The sequence below is a fragment of the Artemia sp. Qi Xiang Cuo genome, chromosome 1, assembly GCF_049724085.1.
Source record: "Artemia sp. Qi Xiang Cuo chromosome 1, ASM4972408v1, whole genome shotgun sequence".
NCBI lineage: Eukaryota > Metazoa > Arthropoda > Branchiopoda > Anostraca > Artemiidae > Artemia > Artemia sp. Qi Xiang Cuo.
In genome coordinates this window covers 28,729,093-28,752,157 of record NC_142794.1, presented here as the reverse complement: position 1 = coordinate 28,752,157, position 23,065 = coordinate 28,729,093, and the positions used below count along the sequence as shown (strand labels likewise).

General features: G+C 38.0%; 1 protein-coding gene across 1 annotated transcript in view; it reads left to right on the top strand.

The window, feature by feature from the left end:
• The window catches only part of LOC148956180 (prolyl 4-hydroxylase subunit alpha-1-like), a 71,817-nt gene extending 51,514 nt beyond the window's left edge, over positions 1–20,303 (top strand). The window contains exons 10-11 of the mRNA XM_089089635.1: positions 12,030–12,195; positions 20,169–20,303. Coding sequence (XP_088945761.1) covers positions 12,030–12,195; positions 20,169–20,254 — 252 coding nt within the window. The 3' untranslated portion in view covers positions 20,255–20,303. The remainder of the gene's footprint in view (positions 1–12,029; positions 12,196–20,168) is intronic.
• Positions 20,304–23,065: the final 2,762 nt, after the last annotated feature.

Genomic DNA, 23,065 nt, shown 5'->3' with positions numbered 1-23,065 from the left:
TTATTCTTAAATAGTAATTTCTGGTCGTTTTGAGTTTGAATTTTAAAAGGTATTTGTATCTGCTGAGCATTAGTATAAACTGGCCCATACTTTTCTTTGAAAAACTTATTTTTCGGAAAGTTTTTTTTAATTAATATTTGTTCGTTTTTGATTGCAAAAATTTCAAGTTTTAAAGAATTCCTTATTTCAAAATCAAACTTTAAAAAAAAATCAAATATTTATCAAAATATCTACACTCGTATCGCAGTAACAATATCAAAGTAAAAAACTGGGTTTGTGTCAACCTTGGAGTTTTTATTATCCAATGTTTGAACTATTTTTAATAAAATTGCTATCTCAAAACTTTTATTAGATGGGTTTGGGGAAAAAGGGTGTTGGGGGACTACATTAAGCTTCAGTCTCTTTTGAATCTTTCAAAGTGAACTAGAACTTTTTATTTTCAATCAAATGAGCCCTCTCTGAAGTTTATACGAGTATCACTTCTATAAGAACCATATATATCCCCAGAGTGTAACTTACAACGCCTATTCCTGGGGCCGGGGGGGGTTGTGTCGACCCTGGAGTTTTAATATTTGATGGTTGAACTATTTTTTAACAAAATGGTCTCCTGAAATTTTTATCGGATGGGTTTATCCATCCGATACACCCAAAGGCGTTGAGCGCGAGAGGGGCTGGTTGCCCTCTGATCTTTATTCACTCTGAGAAAATGAACTACAACTTTTAATTTCCATTCAAATGAACCCTCTCTGAAGTTATACGAGCATACCTTCCATAAGAACCATATATGCCTCCAGAGCAATACTTACAACGCCTACCCCGGCCCTGGGCGGGATGTCGACACAGGAGTTTTTCTTATCTGATCTTTGAACCATTTGTAACGAAATGACTATACGTAAAGGAGTTTTTGTTATATGATCTTTGAATTATTTTCAACAAAATGGCTACCTCAAATTTTTTATCAGATGTATTTGGGGGAAAGGCCTTGGGGGGGGGGGGGTAGTTGCCCTCTGATCACTTTTGACTCTTAAAAGAGCACTAGAACTCTCGATTTCCAATCGAATGAGTCTCTTTTAAAGTTTATACGCCCACCCCTTCTATATGAAGTGCATCTGGGAAAAAAATAAGTTGAGTGTGGTGGGAGGCTAGCTACCCTCCAATTTTTTTCTACTCTTAAAAAGTGAATTACAACTATTAATTTTCAATCAAATGAGCCCTCTAGGAATTTTATACGAGCATCCCTTCCATAAAAATCATATATGCCCCCAGGGCATAACTTACAACGCCTACCCCCGGGCCCTGGGGGGCTGTGTTGACACCAGAGTTTTTTGTTATCAGAACTTTGAACTATTTTTATCAAAATGTCTATCTCAAAATTTTTATCTGATGCATTTAGGCGTGGAGGAGGGGGAGCTAGTTGCCTTCCGATCTATTTTGACTCTTAAAAAGTGAACAAGAACTTTCGATTTCAAAGCAAAGGAGCCCTCTCCGAAGTTTATAAGAGCATCCCTTCCATAACAACTATATGACCTTTGAACTATTTTTAATGAAATGACTACTATAAAAATTTTATCGGATGTGCTCGGGGAATAAAGGTTGTGAGAGGGGTGGAGTTGGTGCCCTCGGATATCTTTTGACTCCTAAAAATTGACATTGAGCTTTCAATTTCCAACTAAATTAGCTCTTTCAGAAGTTTATACGAGCATCCCTTTCATAAGAACCATATACGCCCCCAGGACAGCACTTACAACGCCTATCCTGCGGGCTCTGGGGGGTGTTTTGTTATCTAATTTCTGATCAATTTCCAAAATGCGGGCAAACTCAAAATTTTTAGCGGATGGGTTTGTAGAAAAAAGAGCGTGGGGGGAGCTAGTTAAACTGTCTCGACACTTAAAACTTAACCAAGAAGTTTCAATTTCCAATCAATTGAGCCCTCTATGAAGTTTATACGAGCATTCCTGTCGTAAAAACCATTCATGCCCTTAGGGCATAACTTAGAACGCCTTCCCCTGTACCCTGGGGGGTTCTATTGACACAGGATTTTTTCATACCCGACCTTTGAACTATTTTTAACAAGATATATATTTCAAAATATTGATGAGATGGGTCGGGGGATAGCTGTCCTTGGGTCTCTTTTAACTATTAAAAAGTGAGCTCGAATTTTAAATATCCCATCAAATGAGCCCTCTCTGAAGTTTACACAAGCATCCCTTTCATACGAACAATATATGCCCCAGGGCATAACTTACAACGCCTGCCCCTGGGCCCTGGGGGTTTCTGACGACACCTGAGTTTTTTAATCTGACTTTTGAGAAATTTTAACTTAATGCCTATCTCAAAATATTTATTGGATGCATTTGGGGAAAAGGGGCGGGGGGTCTAGTTGCCCTCCAATATCTTTTGACTCAAAAAAACTTAACTACAACTTTCATGTTCCAATCAAATGAGTCATCTCTGAATATTTTACGAGCATCCCTTCAATAAGAACCATATATTCCCCAAGGGCATAACTTACAACACCTGCCATCAGACCCTGGCGGATTTTGTTGACCCCCGAGTTTTCGTTATATGGTATTTGTAATATTATAAAAACAGCTATATCAAAGTTCTTATCGGATGGGTTTGAGAAAAAAAGGGAGGGGAGGGGGAGGGGCTAGGTGCCCTCCCATCTCTTTTGACTTTTAAAAAGTGAACTAGAACTTTCAATTTCCAATCAAATGATCCCTCTTTGAAGTTAATACGAGCATCCCTTCCATAAGACCCATATATGCCCCCAGGGCATAATTTACAACGCCTTCCCACGGGCCCTGGTGGGTTGTGTCAACACCAGAATTTTTGTTACATGATCTTTGGTTTTTTTTTAACAAAATAGCTATCTTAAAATTTTTATTTGATACATTTTGGAAAAAAGGGTTTAGGGGGGGGGGGTGGGAAGCTGGTTACCCTCCAATATCTTTTGACGCTTAAAAAGTGAACTAGAACCTTCAATGCCTAATCAAATGAGCCCTCTCTGAAGTTTATATAACAATATAATCTATGCAAAACTTTATATGCCCCCAGGGCATAGCTTACCACTCTTTCACTGACGATCTTGGGAAAGTTGTCATCCTCAACGACCAGATTTCCTAACCTTAAAACTATGTTCGATCGAATGGCTGTTACAAAATTTTGAGTAGATGTGTTTGGAGGAAATGCGGACGCCAGAAGGAGGTTAGTTGCGTTTCAACTATTTTCGGATATTAAAAAGGGCATTAGGCCTTTGAATTTCCAATCGAATGAGCCTTTTTTTTAAGTTTCTACGACACCGCCTTCTATAAAAACCTTATATGCCCCCAGGGTATAACTTAAAACCCTTGCCGTGAGGGTTTTGGGGAAGTGTCCTCCTCAAAAACATATTTTGTATCTGGAAATCAACTACGCTGAACAAAATGGCTATCTCAAAATTTTGATTGGATGTCTTTGGGGGAATGATGGGCTTGGGGGGGGGGCTCATTGCCCTCCAATCACTTTAGATGATTAAAAGGGCACTAGCCCTTTGAATTTCCAATCGAATGCGCCTTTTTTGAAGTTTTTACGACAACGCCTTCTATTAAAACCTTATATGCTCCAGGGCATAACTTACAACCTTTGCCCCGAGGGTTGTGGGGGAGTTTCCACGTCAAAAACCTATTTTCTATCAAGAAATCAACTACGCTGAACAAAATGGCTATCTCAAAATTTTGATTGGATGTGTTTGGGGAAATGATGGGTGTGGGGGGGCTAGTTGCCCTCCAGTTACTTTCGACTATTGAAAAAGGCACTAGCCCTTTGAATTTCCGATCGAATGAGCCTGTTTTGAAGTTTCTACGACAACGCCTTCTATAAAAACCTTATATGACCCCAGGGCATAACTTAAAACCCTTGCCCTGAGGGTTTTGAGGGAGTGTCCTCCTCAAAAATATATTTTCTATCTGGAAATCAACTACGCTGAACAAAACGGCTATTCCAAAATTTTGATTGGATGTGTTTGGGGGAATGATGGGCGTGTGGGAGGGCTACTTTCCCTCCAATCACTTTCGACTATTAAAAAGGGTACTAGCCCTTTAAATTTCCTATCGAATGAGCCTTTTTTGAAGTTTCTACGACAACGACTTCTATAAAAACCTTATAGGCTACGCCCCTAGGGCATAACTTAAAACCCTTGCCCTAAGGGTTTTGTGGGAGTGTCCTCCTCAAAAATATATTTTCTATCTGGAAATAAACTACGCTGAACAAAATGGCTATCTCAAAATTTATGTTGGTTGGGATGGGCGTGGGGGGGGGGGCTAGTTGCCCTCCAATCACTTTCGACTGTTAAAAAGGGCACTAGCCCTTTCAATTTCTAATCGAATGAACCTTTTTTGAAGTTTCTACGACAACGCCTTCTGTAAAAACCTTATATGCCCCCAGGGCATAACTTAAAACCCTTGCCCTGAGGGTTGTGGGGGATTATCGTCCTCAGAAACATATTTTCTATCTGGAAATCAACTACGCTGAACACAATGGCTATCTCAAAGTTTTGATTGGATGTGTTTGGGGGAATGACGGGCGTGGGGGGGGGGCTAGTTGCCCTCCAATCACTTTCGACTATTAAAAAGGGCACTATCCTTTTGAATTTCCAATCGAAGGAGCCTTTTTGAAGTTTCTATGACAACGCCCTCTATAAAAACCTTCTGTGCCCCCAGGGCTTAACTTAAAACCCTTGCCCTGTCCTCCTCAAAAATATATTTTCTATCTGGAAATCAACTACGCTGAACAAAATAGCTATCTAAAAATTTTGTTTGGATGTGTTTGGGGACATCATGGGTGTGGGGGAGGGGGGCTAGTTGCCCTCCAGTCACTTTCGACTATTAAAAAAGGCATCAGCCCTTTGAATTTCCGATCGAATGAGCCTGTTTTTAAGTTTCTACGACAACGCCTTCTATAAAAACCTTATATGCCCCCAGGGCATAACTTAAAACCCTTGCCCTGAGGGTTGTAGGGGAGTGTCCTCCTCAGAAACATATTTTCTATCTGTAAATCAACTACGCTGAACAAAATGGCTATCTCAAAATTTTGATTGGATGTGGGGGAATGATGGGCGTGGGGGGGGGGTGCTAGTTGCCCTCCAATCATTTTTGACTATTAAAAAGAGCAGTAGAACTTTCGATTTCCAATCGAATGAGCCCCTTTGAAGTTTCTAAGACGACCCCTTCCATATGAAGTGCCTCTGGGAAAAAAATAATAAATAAATAATAAAACATTGGAGCCGTATGGCCTTTACTATAGACAACGCTACAGCGTTGCCTCTGATTTACTTTGCAGTAAACCAGGGTTTTTATTAACTAAACAGAGACAACCACCGCCAAGAGACCCACAGTTTCAAGCTAAAATTCGACTTTGATCGACTATTTTCCGGTAAAAACAACACTATCCGCAACAAAAAGGGACCTGCCTTTTTCTTAGCAACCTAATTAACGCTTAATCCAAATATATTTCTAAACGGAGGCTAAGGAAAATTAAAAGAACTTTTAATAACAATAATAATAATAATTTATTTATTGTTACTCTCTGTACACAACAAAAATGCTTTAAAGAGGAGTATAACAGAACGAAAAAAAAAACAGGAAGGGTACAGACAAAAATCCTTGCTTAACACCATGGCGCATACGAATACGATTGCTAACATTGCCTTGGAAACGTATCCGGATTGCCGGGTTCTGATACCACTGCCACAGGCACGAACAAACAAATGGATTAACTCCACTTCTAAAGAGAAAGAGTATCGCTTGGGAGTGAAGAATGGAGTCAAAAGCCTTTGAAATGTCAATGGCACAAAATAATATGGAGGTTACGTTTTGCCTTTTTTTTGCCTAGAATCGCTAGAAAAGTTGCATGGGCGTTTTGCACGCCAAGGTCTTCCCGAATTGGTTATCATCATGATCATATTTTGTGCTAATTTCATTATAGAGAAGCTTCTGAAGAAGCTTGCCAATCCTCAAACATACAGTAATCGGTCTATATACGTCACAGGATTTCAGGTCTTTATTTTTCTTAAAAATGCACGTTACTAGACCTTCACATAGCAAATCAGGAATATTCTGCCGGGCGATGCAAGCCTGGAATAAAATAGTAAGATGTCCGAACAATTTTACTGTTCTGTATATCAGATGTACATGTTGCAGGCCGTCTGAACCCAATGCTTTACCTGATTTAAGACGGCGAATATGTGCCTGAATAGATGCAGGCGTGGTATGACATAGTTTTTAATTGGTCTAACTTTGCAAAATGACCCAAAAGTATAAATCTAAATGTTGTGTAAAGAGGAGGTGGATCGTCAGAAGAAAAAGTGGAAAAATATCTTTTCTAAAAGATTGTCCTCAGAATCAACCGGACTGGCCTGAGGTGAAGAAGTCGAGGTAAGTTTTAACGCATGGCGCCACAACAGCTGGGGACTATTTTTAATATCCCGCGAAAGATTGCAGATTTGACGCCGTTTCAATTGCCGCACAGTATTTCTATATACACGCTTCGCATATTTGACGTTCTGAAATAAACTACTTGAAATTGGATAACCGCTGTCGGCCCAAGTACAAAACCAGAACTTGTGTCGATGTTTAGCACTCTGAAGTTCAACGTCTTCACTCCGCCCTTTATTACGTGTCCCAAATCGGACTTCGGTTAAAGTTAGAGAGACTGAAGCAGCGACCTTGATTAAGTGAACTAATTAGGCCAAGTAAAAATCCAAATCACGATTGTTCCCCCTTATGGACGTGCATAAAAGATGAAATGGAATCCGGATTTAAAGAGAGAGATCAAGACGATTCCAGCAAGGTTTAAAAAACCACTTGGGCTTTTGCACATGAAGGGGCAGAGAATAGGTAAGTCTAAACTGCAAACTTAAGTGATCGCTTGTTAGGATGTCGCTTTAAACTTTAACCGTAGTGCCCTGCATCTGGTTGGTGTCTGTTAGAACGAAATCCAAATCGGCAGTGGAGTCCGAGTTATGCACATAACAAACCGGATTTGTTTTTGTTAGCATAAAAACGCTACTAGGAAGGGAGGAAATTAATATTTGAGCAAGCGGTGCATACTCAGATCCGTGTTAAAATAACTTCAAATAAATATTGACTTATTTGCTGGCCGAGTCCTACGAATGGATTTAGAACACGAAGAACAAGCTGTGGCAAATTTATGATAAGTAGACTCACTTCGATCGTTCGTTGGGATATACACGCACATAAAAAAACAAAACAAAATCAACTGAAATATATACGTCGGAAGTTTCAAAAACAGCACAAGAAAACTTCTTATTCAGTGCATTTGCTAGGCTGCCGAAAGGATGACAAGATCTCAGTTTGGCGGGCCGAAAAAAGAACATGTGGTCACGCGAGAGCTCTAACAGGGAGACGCTATAAACACTTAGAAAGTGTTCAGTGATGCACACAATTTCGTAACTATTAAAAAACCTTTCGAGAGTTCCAAGCTTGTCACGAGTAGAACACGGGTAGATGAATTAAATTTTCCTGAGAACCCTTAAACGGGGAGGTGCTTTTTAAGCTCCGGACACGCTACGATGATTCCCTCAACAATTAGCGCACTTAACAATCCGAGCTGAACATGCTTGGCCCTTGTTATTTTGATCACCTCCACATTTATTACATTTAACAGAGTTGTTACAATCCCCTGCGAAATTTTAGGGTAAGATACCCTAAAACTTAACTGGAGGATCTTTCGTGGATAGTTCGAAAATGTGAGTCTAAGAATGCACTTTTTTTTAGACTTTCTCTGCCCCGTATAATAACCCATCCACCTCCACCTTTCTCCATAATAGTCGGTGCGCAGCTATGCAATATTGTGCAGCCATTAAGTGAGTAACACTGGGTTTATTTAAAAAATAAAGTATACATAATCGATTCCGTGAAGCAAGCTTGTGCGGGAGAAAACCCTCTTAATAAATCGAAAAACCAAAAAAAAAAACAATATAAAAATAAAGAGAAAAAAGAAATCATAATTAGAGCTCAACTTACCGGAACCGAAAACCACCGAACCTCCAAACAGCACCCAAAAAAATTATAATATTTATAATCATATTCAGCTGCAACTAAACCCTCCTCAAAACTTAACTTAACATTAGCACAACCGTTTCTTTTATAAGGACTACACATAACTTAAGGGACGAAGCGCAACCACGTGTCAATCTAACTTCTGAAACTGGTATGCTAAAATAATTTTCGATAATCCTATGCGAATTTAGCTTATCTCTGATGGTTCGTTTACACATTGCGGAAATTCATGCGGATTTAGCAATCCCTGCGGAAATTCCGTCCGTTTTCATGCTAGAAAAAATCTCTAGCTTTCCGCAACGTTTTGGTCAAATCAGGACGGAATCTTGGCAAAATTTTTAAATGACTAAAATCATGAGTATGGATTATAAAAAACTACACGATCTTATAACTTTGGTTCAAGGCTACCCCAGCTTCTATGATCCTGCGCACCCAGGCTATGAGAAAACTAAGAAAAATGGTGTCATTTGGCTCTCTATTGCCCAACAGCTTTCAGAAGAGGGTAAGAACATAGGTCATGCTGTTGCAATAATTTGAAATCTTTGCCTTAAAACGCAGCGTTATTTTAGCCACAGTTCGAACAGAAACGGACGGATTTCTGCATGGATTTCCGCAATGTGTAAACGAACCATGAGTTGTTCGCTCGATAACACTTTGACCCTATTTGGGCCGACAATGGCAGGAATTGACAACATGCTAAGGCGAGATATTATTTTTTTTTTTTTACTGTAAAAGCGGACTGTTGTTTTAAATTTTTGTTCGAATGAGTTCTCTCCTTATATTCTATGATGACCGGCTCAATACAATCATCACTGGCAAATAATCTTCCTTCTTAGGAAAAAAATACGGAATTTTACACATTGACACATTTTACACATTTATGCAGTGTTTCTTACGCGGGATATTCAGGCCCATCGGACACAAGTAAGGGGTGGAAACATTGGAAATACTGAAAACGACTTGAAGGAAGTGACCACCATTAACTATTAAAACCCTGATCTTTCCAGAGAGTGGCAAGAAACAATGTAGTGTTACTCAAAATGGGTACTATTTAACTGAAAACCCTTTTAATGTGCGAGCTAAGGCAAGCAATGCCTAGTTTTAGGCACGATTAAATAAAAAAAACAAGTTTTTTTTAGCTGAAAGTAAGGAGCAACATTAAAACTTAAAACGAACAGAAATTATTCCGTATATGAAAGGGGCTGTCCGCTCCTCAACGCCTCGCGCTTTGCGCTGAAGTTTTTTATTGTTTGAAAAAATAGAGATGTGAGAAAGATTCTAACTTTAGCGTAAAGAGTGAGGCGTTGAGGAGGGGACAGCCCCTTTCATATACGGAATAATTTCTGTTCGTTGTAAGTTTTAATGCTGCTCCTTACTTTCAGTTAAAAAACTCGTTTCTTTTATTTAATTTTTGAACGTTTTGAATTAATGGAGGTATTGATTTTGGCTCACTGTACATGAATAATTAAAAACAAATGCATATTAATTTTGCTTTTATTTGGTTAAATGGCTTTCTCGAAAGTTGTTTAATTTTGTTTACGAACGTTTTTATGAGTAATAAATATACTTAACTTACGAATTAACTTTCGTAACGAACTTCTATATCCATGTATTTTTAATACGTATATTAGGGGGTTCGCCCCCTAGTCAATACCTCGCTCTTTACGCTAAAGATCGAATTTCTTACCAATTATTTAAAAATGACCCCTTAATCACAAAGGCCGTTAATTAGAATAAATAGCTCTTTTGAAAGTACTAAAAAATCTTTGGCTTAAAGAGCGAGGTATTGACCAGGGGGTAAACCGAATCATATTATTAATAATTTCTGTTCGTTTTGAATTTTGATGTTGCTGATTACTTTCAGTTGAAAAACTTGTTTTTTTTTTATTTAATTTCTGATCGTTTTTTTAAATAATGCAGGGAAATCCGGCACCCCCTTCATACCAATGTCTCTTCCCCCATGAAAACTTCCTCCATGGAAAGATACTCCCATATAACACCCCCCACTACCAGGAAAAAATCCCCCTTGAAAACGTCTGTATACTTCCCAATAACCAATACTATATGTAAACATTGGGTAAAGTTCATAGCTTTCAGCCCTCCCCCCGGGTACTTTGGGGGATTAAGTCATCCTAAAAGACATATTTATTATATTTTCGACCATGCTGAACAAAATGGCTATCTCAAAATTTTGATCGGGTGACTTTAGGAAACAATGAGCGTGTAAGGGGGCCTAGTTGCCCTCCATTTTTTTGGTCACTTATAAAGGGCACTAGAACTTTTAAATTTCTGTTCGAATGAGCCCTCCCACGATATTCTATCACTACTGGGTCGATACGATCACCTCTGAAAAAAAAACAAATAAACACGCTTCCATGATCTTTCTGTTGGCAAAAAATACAAAATTTCACATGTTTGGAAATAGAAGCTTGAAACGTGCACATTAGGGTTCTCTAATACTCTAATTCTGATGGTGTCATTTTCATTAAGGTTCTATAGCTTTTATGGGGTCTTTCCCCCTTTTTTCGAAAATCAGCCAAATTTTCTCAGGCGCGTAACTTTTGATGAGTAGGACTAAACTTGATGAAACTTATATATTTAAAATCAGTATTTAAATCTGATTCTTTTGATGTATCTATTGGTATCAAAATCCCATTTTTAGGTTTTCGGCTACTATTGAGCCGGGTCGCTCCTTACTTACAGTTCGTTACCACGAACTGTTAGATTCACATAAGTATTTGAATTAACTTTTTCCCCGTCGGAACACTTATCCGCATTTTCACTTGTGTTTATATTTCACTGTTACGCCGAATGACAGGAAAGAGCAAAAAGGGCAGCAGTGAAAAATATGACGATTATGGACATGCTTGCACTAGCCAAGTCCATCCAGTTTTTTTGGTTATGTCTGTGACTAAATGAGCACAGTGAGTGGACATCTTATTACCGTTGATGGTTTTGTCGGAGGTATTTTCGGAAGCTTGGGAATGGAGCCGATCCCAAAGTGTAGCTGTGGATTGGTAGTTAAGTATAGAGAAGCCATCAAAGATAAGCGCTCGTCTCTCCGCATAGATTGACCAGCACCAAGGTTGAGGCCCCATACCCAGGTACCTTGAAGCCTTGCCTTTAAATGCCCGCTTCCAAGAAAAGGTTGATTAAGGCTATTTGTTAATTCAATTCCTAGTCGAAAAACTTAAAAAAATTTTCATTTTGTTGGGATTCAATGATCGTCACAGACGATATCTACTTGGAGGTTTGAGGAGTTCGGCGATAGGGGTCAAAAGATGTAAGCATTCTTTTCATATTTGTTGTAGTGAGGATGAAATTAGTCCTTGCCAACGACAGTAATTAAGCTCCTGACCTCTCTTTAAGGGAGAAGATAATCTATGGACTATAGGGTTCTCTTACTGATGCCGTACCCATCCCCCTCTTACTCAAAATCTATCACTCTCAAATTCTTTGATAGCTTGTCAGGATTGATCAAGTCTTCCATAGAAGGGGTCAGTCTTCGAAGCCTCAGAACTAGCACAGCAATTTCAATTAAATCTCTGAACATTTTTTAAGGAGGAAAAACACTGTTTAGAACGCAAGGTTCTCCTGTTTTATGTCAAGGATCTCGTCTCCTCCCAACTCTAAGCGTTAGACCTATCTATGACTGTCGTGACTGATCAAGTAGTCAAAAAGGCGGAATTGATAGGGCCATGCTGAAATCTACACCAACGGCTTCTTCGTAATATTTGTTGATACTTGAAAGGATATTTAGCCGTCTGCTAGCAGCAATCGGCATGTTCTTTGCAAGTGGGGGAAACCTGCAAATTCAATATTTCGTGTTTTAGCTTTTTTGCAAGTGATGGCGAAGTAATGTCTTTTTTCTCAAAACTCCGGTATCCAATGCCCATTTCTTGTCAATTTAATCCACAGTTCACTTACCCAGTCTAAAAATTTAATTGAAGAATAATGTTATTTTCTCAGCTCGAAGATGTCCCAGCAGGTGGCGCAACCGCGTTTACGCTTGCTGGTGTTTCAGTCTGGCCAGAAAAAGGAAGTGCTGTATTTTGGTTTAATCTTAAAACTAGCGGAGATGGCGATTATCGAACAAGACATGGAGGCTGTCCAGTATTAAAAGGATCAAAATGGAGTATGTATAAACTAATTTCATATTTTGCATTTCACTTTCAACCACATCTTATCCCTGAAAAAGAAATATAAACAGCGGTGCTAATTCATGAAAAAGAGGGGGGGGGTTCAAAATATACTTTTCAAACTCCAGGGGAAGCATCTTTTCATTTTTAGTATTTTCTATAAAATACCTATAGAAATAAGCTAAAGTTCAAATTTTGTCTAAATTGTTTAAGAACGACTCCTGAAACACAGGGTTCATTGAATTAGAACAATAAGAAGCTTCTTTAAAAGTACTAAAAAGTTTTAATGTAAAAAACGTGGTGTTGAGTAGGGGGCAACCCTCCTTATATAAGTAATAATTTCTGCTTGTTCTAATGTTTAATGTTGCTCCTTACTTTCAGTTGAATAAAACTTGTTTTTCTTATTTAGTATCAATTAAAAACAAGCATGAAATTTAAAACTTTAAGAACGAGACCCATTAAGTTCCATCCTCAAGTTACAGAGTCACACAGTTGCTACTATTCAGCAAAGTATAATCACCTACGGAACAAGTACTGACAAAACCTATCCTCTCCACACAAAAAAAGTGACCCTTTGTATACCTATGCGAACCTGGCAACTAAAAACCGTAGTTAAACAATTCATTCCGGTCACTCGTCGCCTGAATCGCGCTCTAGCATAATTATTGGCCGGAGCAAAGTACTTTAGCTCGGAGCGATTAAGTAGTACAACATTTTGCGTCTAGAGGCGCTGAGGTACGCGGGGTGACTTTTGGAGAGTTTTGTCAGTACTTGTTCCGTAGGTGATTATACTTTGCTATGCAGTTAGCAACTAGCATTCAAGCAAGCAAGTTCAAAAATTTACCAGTGTTGTATTCCGTGCCAAGTATACTGTAGCGCAATATATTGGATATACAAACTAATTATTGCATAAGCTAACTAACCGCTGGCGAACGTCATTTATTGCAATGCACTTTGGAAAACGGGGGGATTTAATTGCCCCTCTTGCCAGTAAGTTTTCGTGTTTCTTTTAACATAATTTTCTGAAGGTGCTGAAGGAAAATATAAGAGATGGTTGAATGATGGTCATCTAGCCCAATAATTTTGATACAGTCTAGCCCAAGAATTTTTAAAGCGGTAATTAAAGGTTGTTTTATTATTTTGCGCCTATTGAGGACAGTATTTACAGCATAATTATTAAGTTGACAACAGAGATTCGAAGGAAGAAGAATTGGTTAGTCGGTTGAACGAAAGACACGGGCAAGTAATGTGTCTTGTTCGGATAAAAGTAAGTTTCAGATTCAAACGGCAGGTGGTAGAACAATGCGCTCTGATTCAGATGTGAAGTTCTCTGGCAACGAAAGTACGGAAGAACAATTAATCATACTGACAAACCAAATAAACCAACTGAAAGTTAAAACAAAACAGTGAACTGACAAAATCGAAAAGGACTTGGACTTAAAAATCAGCCAAGAAGTTGAAACAGCTGTCAGCAGACTTAATGCTGCAAATCAGACAACAGAACCGAGTGAGTCCACCATCGAAAACATCAAAACGGAGATTTACAATAGTCTGTCGCTCGATCTTGAGAAAATGGTGAAAGACAAGTTCTGTGAACCTGACCGGCGTTTAAAATCCCTTGATAAGTCCGTTTCCGATATCGATCTAGCTACTAATACTGTGAAAGCGTCAGTCAGTGAAATTAAAGGGACAATAGACAATCACAATGAGACCCTTGCACAAGCGTCGCTAGGTAACCAACTGATATTTTTTGGCCTCAAAGAAGATGTCACAACGAACACTGTTATCAAGGAGAACTTAAAAACAAACTTATGGAACTATGTGCGCAGAAATTTCCGGGCATTCCTTTAGATGCCTCTGATATTGTCTCTGCCCGAAGAACAGGACGCAAAGTGTCAAATCTGACAAGACCGACTGGAGTGACACTTTCAAACCTTAGAGTTCGGTCACAGATTTAAAAAAATAGGAAGCAAGTCAAGGGGTCTAGAATGTCTTTCACTGAATGCCTAACAAAAACTAAACGTGAGTTATTCGCATACGCAAAAACTGAATTTGGACTGAAAAATGTCTGGACCACTGATGGAAACGTTATGGTTAAAACCAGACCCACAAGTGCCCGTAAAGTGTCAAATAAGGATGAGATTATCATTTTGAAAAAATATCTTGATACTTCAATCGGGGGTATTTAAAACTAAGAAAGTGTATTGATAATAATATTAATGGGTGTAAGGTGTAATTAATTTGTAACATTGTTGCTTTTCTACCTTAGTGTTATCATTTCTTTTTCTCTTTCTACTTTTTTTTCTCATTTCTTTTTCTCTTTCTACTTCTTATCCTGCTTATATTTTTCCTGCTCTATTTCCTTCTTATGCCTCTCTTCTTGTTGTGATAGACGGTCGAATTTCTCAGACTAAAAAAAAAGAAAGAAAAAAAAATAAGCGGGGGGGGGGGGGAAGGAACTGTGATTTTTTTTTCACGTGAGTTTTGCCCGTTTTTGGTGGTTAAAGTCATAATCAGCACACATCATCACGAAATACTACAAACACCGTAACACAACTGTTATTATTTTTTTAATCCACAATAAGTATGTAGTCTCATTGATGAAAATAAAAAACATCGGTGATATCGACAATGAATGATTTTTCATTCCTAACTGAACAGTCCCTGCTGAAAACCGCATTTCTAAATCTGCCAGAATGCGATGAAGAGTCAGCTACTAATCCCGTGATAGACAGGGTGAATGCCTCATCCTGCTCATATGCAACACCCCAAGAATATCTTAATGAAATACTTCCTGCAATTTCTACTAATGATAAATTTAATCTTTTCTGCCATACTGTTCAAGGAAATTAAACACAAATGGGATGATATTCTTACATTCACTGCTGGAAAAAAAATCCTTTTAGTTTAGTTGGTTTAACTGAAACTTGGCTGTCTTCTCAAGATGACATGTCGCCATACTGTTTGCCGGGTTGTGAAGCCATACATCTTCCATGGCACATAACAAAGTGCTACGGTGGCATTATATTATTTGTAAATGATTCTATCTCTTACAAGCGCCGCGATGACTTGGGATCAATTTTTAATGGTGTGGTCGAACGTAGTCGATCTGTCTACTCAATAGTCATTGAAATTCTTGGAAAGTCATCTCCAGTTGATTTCTTGTGCCTTTTTTATAAGCCACCGCCATTTCCAAGTGACATTTTCTGTTAGCAAGCTGAGCAGCTTATGTCGGAGATTAATAAATGTGGTAGAGGTAAAAATACATGTCTTATGGGTGACTTTAACATCAACTTGCTGACGACTGACGGTGACGCCAACTCGCATTCGTTCCTTGATACAACCGTATCATCTGGTCTTCTCCCCACTGTATTCTTTCCCACGCGGTCTTGTTCAGCTAGAAATACTGCAACACTGATTGACAATATATTCCTTTCCTTTAACCCTCACATATCTTTTACCTCACATATTATAACATCTGATGTTTCCGATCACTACCCAGTCATCACAATAGTCCCAACAAGGGTAGGCCGGTCCACTAAGTCAGCGTGTAATCGTGTTTTCACGTATCGAAGTTTTTCTCAAAAAAAAAATTGATTACTTCACTGAAACCTTGAAATTGAATGATTGGTCTGCTGTAACTCATGCGTCTTCGGCAGATATGGCAGCAAATGCACTCACGAGCCGGCTTAAACAGTTAACAGAACGGTGTTTTCCTCTACAAAAAAGTTGGATCAAAAGTGTTCCCCAAACTCCTTGGATGACGAAAGGTCTCGTTCAGTTTACCGAACACAGAAATAGACTGTACCTGAAAGCTTGTAAATCTACAACTTCTGAAGCGAGAGAGACATACAAAAAGTACAGAAATACATTAAACGGATTAGTACGTAATGCAAATAGGCGGTATTATGCGGAATGAATAAATGAATGTAAGAGTAACTTGAGAAAAGTATAGGAGGTTGTTAATGAAATAATATGTCAAAAAAGGAACAAGGTGGCTATACCTAAAGAAATAATAAATATGCGTGGTGAGACAGTAACAAGTGAATCTCGTGCTAATGCTTTTAATCAATTTTTCGTTAATCAGACATCTCTACATGCTTCTGGCCCATCTCCTGAACAAACCCACAGTAGAACAATATCAGGTCTTTTTCTAGCACCATGTACGAAAGCGGAATTGCTAGTGATTATCAGTAAGCTGCCTAATGGTAAAACTCAAGACACCTTTGGGCTGTGCAACTATATCTTGAAGGAGGCCTCTGCAGGTCTTGTAGCTCCACTTACACACTTGGTCAACCTTTCACTAGCAACCAGAGTTTATCCTAATGTGTTCAGAGCTGCCCAAGTCCTTCCCCTCTACAAAAAAGGAGACAAGAGTCTTATCTCTAATTATCGACCCAAATCAATTCTACCGGTTATATCAAAAGTCCTCGAGCGAGTGGTTTATAACCAAGTATATAGGTTCCTCGATGGCAAGCAGCTATTCTCTCCCCGTCAATACGGGTTTCGGCGTTATAATTCAACTTTGCATGCCTTAGTTGATTCAGTTGAATACATATTAAATAGCCAGGATGCTGTAGAAAAGGTACTAGGGATATTTCTGGATTTCACTAAAGCTTTCGACACGGTATGCCCTCCTCAACCCTCCTCACAAAATTACATTCATTTTGAATATATGGTGTTGCTCACGAGTGGTTTTCTTCGTACCTGACTGATCGTAAGCAGTGTGTAATTGTGGAGGGTAGTGTGTCGCCAGAATTACCGGAAAAATCTGGCGTACCTCAGGGGTCGGTACTTGGACCGCTCTTTTTAATTTGGTATATCAATGACCTGACAACATGCCTTACTACAAATGCACACCCAGTACTATTCGCTGATGCCTCAAATTTCTTCATTGCTGCTGAATCATCTGAGTCTGCAGCAAAAAGGCCCAAAAAACTCTTGACGAAATATCTGACTGGTGTTTTCGTAACAAAATACAGGTAAATGCTACAAAAGATGCATCATAGTCTTCACTTCTGCTCCTTCAAACTCCTCATTGTCTCACAATGTCGCAATGTCAATCAATGGAAATCCCATCCCTCAGACCACAGTCACAAAGTTCCTTGGCGTATTTGTAGATTCCTCTCTTTCGTTCAAACATCACATATCCCAGCTGTCTTCAACAGTCTCACGGCAAATATCAAGGTTACATAGAGCTAGCCTGCCTCTAAGTGCTGACATAATGAAAATGCTTTATAATGCTTATGTCTTCCCCTACTTGAACTACTGCCGTTCTGTTTGGTGCAATACATTCAAATCTCATCTGAAATCATGAAAGAGATCACAAAACCGTGCAGTCAAGGCCACATATTGCCTCCCCAAGCTATAATCCTCAACAGACCTATACAGAGACACTGGATCCTATACAGAGACACTGGAACAATAGGTATAACAGAGATAATCAACGTTAGTAATCTGCGTTTAGCACACTTGGCAATATCGAATAGAATTCCTCAAAGTCTTTCCAGGTACTTCGAACTTTGTAGCACAATTCATCGAGGAAAAGCTCTCCGCTGCAACAAGTACAATTTTATGCTACCAAGAAGAAGGCTTACAAGGTCTCAACACTCTCCAGTTTATAGAAGTATTTCTGTATGGAACTCAATTAATGAATCTATTAAATCCATAAAATCATTTGAAACACTCAAAAAACGATACCTCTCTTACACAGTATTGGATACTGCATGAGTTAATGTCTCAATTTTTCGTTTGTATCTTATCCTCTCACTCTCCTTCTTTGACTCCACCTCGTCTCAATTCTTTCTTTTCTAATTCTTTATCCCTCTCTTATGTTATCAGCTCTCCTTTTTTCATTTCATAGTTTGATATAAATTTGTTTACCAATATCGGGTGTGACTCGCACAAGCATTGCCTTGAGTCGAAATGTTCATGTTAATTGTTTCGTTTGTTCATTTATTTAAAAATAAAAGGTTGATTGCTTGATTGGTTGATTGATCGATTGCATAAATCAATTTTAGGAAACAGTTTCTACAAATGAAGTTTTTCAAAGAAAAGTAAAGAGCTACATTAAACCGAAGATGAGCCAAAACATGCTACATATTTCTTCAATCATAAAACTACTATATAACCATCGAAAAATAAATAAAACATAAAAACGAACAGAAACTACAATAAATAACCAAGTGAAACTAAAAAAACGAGGAGAAACTAAGAGGAGTGTGACTGCCCCCCATACGTTCCAAAGACCAGAGCATAATCTGCACTCAATTAAAAACATCGTGAGTTAAATTAAATTATTATCAATGACAACCAGCATGAACTATTTAAAAAAAAGTTTTCTACAAAAGAAGTACTTTAAAGAAAAGTAAAGAGCTAGATTAAACCAAAGACAAGCAAGAATAAAGCCATATAGTTTTTCAAGCATAAAACTACTATAAATCACCACAAAAAAAAACACAAAACGAACAGAAATTACAGTAAATAACCAATTGAAACTAACAAACGAGGATATACTAAGATGAACTAGACTGACGCCCCGCATGCATTCTAAAGACCAGAACATAATTTGAACTCTACTGAAAACAAAATAAATCTTAAACCGTTTTCTCTTTTTTTTTCTCTTTTTTAATAAATCGAAAATTGTTAAGGCTTTATGGAATAAATATTAGTATATATATTAAACTGCCAATTCACATTCATTTTTTTCTCAGTAATCTTGGTTATGATGGTGATTTATTATTGATGTTATGACAAATAGAAAGACATAGCTCGAAATAAACATTGTTTTTTTTAAGTGAAAATTATGTTCTGGTCTTCAGAAGACACAGGAGGTGTTAGCCTTACTCTATTTTTAGGTTGTTTCTGCTTGGTTTGAGTTTGACTCTGTTAAGTATTGTAGTTTCTGCTCATCTTGGATTTCATTTGTATATTGATGGTGATTTGCAGTAGTTTTACGCTTGAAAAATTCTTGGCTTTATTTCTACGCTCTTTAGTTTAATCTAGCTTTTTACTTTTCTTTGAAAACATTCTTTTGTAGAATACATTGTGTTTATTAAGTTAATAATAAAATAACAGAAAAGGGGGCTTCTGCAATATTTTGGGAACGACTGAGGGGATTAATTTGAAACTTCTAGGGAATATTGAAGTGGATGTTGAACTAAACCGAAAGACACTTTTTGCGGCCAGACTGTCTAAAGAGCATATCTGCAAAATCTCAGAAACGGCTTAGGGCTTTAGGTTGAAACTTTGAAGGAATGCTGCGGGGGGAATTTCCCATTTAAAGTGAACCCTCATTTAACTCGATCTCGTTCGACCCAACCCATTTAGTTCAACACCCTTTCAAATCAAGCCCTGTTAGCTCAACTCCCGTCTAATTCAACCACAATGCAACTCAAACCTTGTTGAACTCGTACCACATTTAACTCGAAACCTGATTAACTAAGTCCTTATTCACCTCAACACCTTTCAACTCAATTACAATGTAACTCAAGCCTCATTCAGCTTAGCCCCGTTCAAATCAATAGAATTCAGCTCAACCCTCCTTTGACCAATAGTATAAAACAAGAAAATGTAGCTTGTTGACTATAAAATGTACAATATGCAGCATGTAACATAAAATGTAACACATAAAATTTTTTTGTCAATTTTTCTTATTTAAAAGTTGCTTTTTCTTCATTCACTTCGTTTTACTTCTTTTTCTTTTTCTACTCTGTGAACAGTTTATACGTATATGAGCGGGCGAAAATAAACTCATGGGACCTTACAAAATAAAACAAGAATTCAGAAAATGTATTTCTTGTTTGGGTGTTTAACGCACAAGTACTCCGTTTTTATTAATCCATAATATTGATGGGGCTTTTTGTGCTAAATTCAAGTAGTAAAGACCTTTTCTCTAGCTTTATATAAAATTGTGATTTATCAAGTGTCTATTCGGTAGATATTTCACTACAATTTCTATTTTTTTCAGTCTGCAACAAATGGTTTCACGAAAGACAACAGCTTTTCCATAGACCTTGCAGCATTCACAAAGAGGACATTTTCGGTATTTCATAAGAAAACAGACCTTTTTTTTATTGTATAGTTAATAAATAAATAATAGCTTTAAAAAATTCTAACGTTTTTGTTCATTGTCTTGGCCAGAATTGTCACAGGATCTTTGTGTCATCAGGGGTAATACCTATTAATTAAATAAGTAGACGTTAAGATGAGAAATAACAAATGAACAGGTCATCGGAAAACAGTAGTATTCGACAACACTCAACAATAAAATGAGAAAACCACTTTTTAATTTATTTTTCCAACTCCTTATTGTGGATAAAAGTCTTGAGAATGGTTAGAATTTGAACTACCACCTAATTTATCTTTGAGTGAAGTAAGTCGTAACCCAGGGATTAAAGTCGTCTTTATGGAAACTTGGGTGCTTCTGAAAGGCTATGTACTAGGCCCAGGTTTGCCTAAGGTACCCAAGTTCACTTTAAATACCAGATTAGTGTGGGCCCCACACGTGTTGGGCCAAAGAAAAAGTACCCACTGGACCCACATAGTAGCCTTAGCCATAGTAGTACAGTTCTTCTTTGCAAAAATGGCTTTTTAGTAAACTTTATAAATCAGTTGCATAAAAAGGAGTAGGCTAGTTATGTTTCGTACCTTTTAAGTTGAATCTGACCTCGCATTTTAAAGTATCTGGCTAGGCAAATTATGTGCTGTACCTGAAGATTTTTGAATTGGTTCGCTTACTCCAATTGTCAAATAAGGAAAAGGCATCAAACAGTGTAGTTCATATAGGCCCATAACCGTATCCTCAGTACCGTATAAGCTGCTGGAGATGCCGGTAGTTGATGACTTAAATGCTACTCGCTTTACTCCGGACAATTTGTTTAGTTTTAAGGCTGGTCTTAGCTGGAACATATCCACTCTGTATTTTCGAATTTTGTCGTTGAAACGCAGAGAAATTATGGTATCCTGATTCTGGCAACATGATGTTTCTTGTGCCTTCGACGCTGGCGTCCACCCTTAGTAGCTCTGTTGTGAAAGTTTTCCAAATTATGCATGCGCAGCTCAAGGTCATTATGAAGGTGCCTACTCAGAATGGTTTCGTATCAAGCAAAGCTTCGATTAGAGTGTGGAAAGCTATCCGCCAAGGATGTATAAAGTAACCTCCCCTTTATGACTGTAGTATTTTAAAAACCACTGAAAAAAAAACTGATAATATTTAATCCTCAGGCGGACGCTGTCATCAATTGAGAAAAGTCTTTGTGCCCTTAATCGCGAATATGGAAAAATAATTTTATCCTCCGACGCATCTAAGGGTGAAATTCTTATTTTTGGCCGGTCTCAAACTACGACAGAGGATGTGCAGATAGGGAGTGAAAATGTTTTCCCATTTACAAGTATTAAGTATGTTGGCCTTGCATTGGTACCAGAGTCAAATCAACACGCTCTCTCCTGCTTCCGCATCTTTGTGAAAAGCTTCTTATTTGGAATTCTTATTTACTGCACAGTGCGATTCACCAGCCGTATGCTAGCCGGGGTCTACAATTCATTTGCTCTCCCGCATATCATTGCTCTTTCCCCTTTCTGGAACGTCTTTAGGTGCACTGACAAAAAAACACAAGTTTATACATTTTAGATATGCAAAGTTTTCTCTTGGAAATTCCCTTGTGTTCTAGAAACATGGAGCTGATCACCCCTTGCGGTTTGCCTTAACCTGTGGATACCACTGAGATTTGTCGTGAAATTTTATTTGTGTTCTTGCAAGTAAGTTTTTTTTTTCTCTATTTACATCATTGTAACATCTCAAAGTGTTTTTGGGCCATAAATAGTTTCATTCAAACTTTGTAATTAAAAAAAGGAATAAAAATAGGTCTCCTAAAAAGGCACTAATTTTGAATGTAGGATTTTTTTTCATAATAAGCCTGTCTAGAGATAGAATGGTTTCATTTTAATTTTCGAGTGTTTCTATGGGCAACAAAATTTTCATTCAAACTTTATAATAAAAAAAAAAATTTAAATAGGTCTCCTAAAAAGGTAGGCTACCAGTTTTGGATAAAGGATTTTCAAACAGTTCGTGGTAACGAACTGTAAGTAAGGAGCGACCCGGCTCAATGGTAACCGAAACTCTAGAAAACGAGTTTTTGATACCAATAGATACATCAAAAGAATCAGATTTCAATGCTGATTTCAAATATATAACTTTCATCAAGCTTAGAGCTACCCATCAAAAGTTACGCGCCTGAGAAAATTTGGCTGATTTTCAAAAAAAGGGGGAAAGACCCCCTAAAAATTACAGAAACTCAATGAAAATCACACCATTATATTCAGCTTATCAGAGAACCCTACTGTAGAGGTTTCAAGCTCCTATCTACAAAAATGTGGAATTTTGCATTTTTTGCCAGAAGAAAGATCACGGATGCGTGTGTATTTGTTTTTTTGCTGTTTTTTTCCCCAGGGGTGACTGTATCGACCCAGTGGTCCTAGAATATCGTGGGAGGGCTTATTTGAACGGAAATTTAAAGTTATTGTGCCCTTTTTAAGTGACCAAAAAAAATGGAGGGTAACTAGGACCCCTCCCACGCTCATTTTTTTCGAAAAGTCACCCGATAAAAAATTTCGAGATAGCCATTTTGTTCAGCATGGTCGAAAATATGATAACTATGTCGTTTAGGATGACTTAATCCCCCTAAGTCCCCAGGGGGAGGGCTAAAAGTTAGGAACTTTATCTAATGTTAACATATAGTAGTGGTTATTGGGAAGTATACAGAAATTTTCAGGAGGATTTTTTTCTGGTAGTGTGGGGGGGGAGTGGGTCGGGGGTTATGTTGGAGGATCTGTCCATGAAGGAAGTTTTCATGGGGGAAGGGAAAG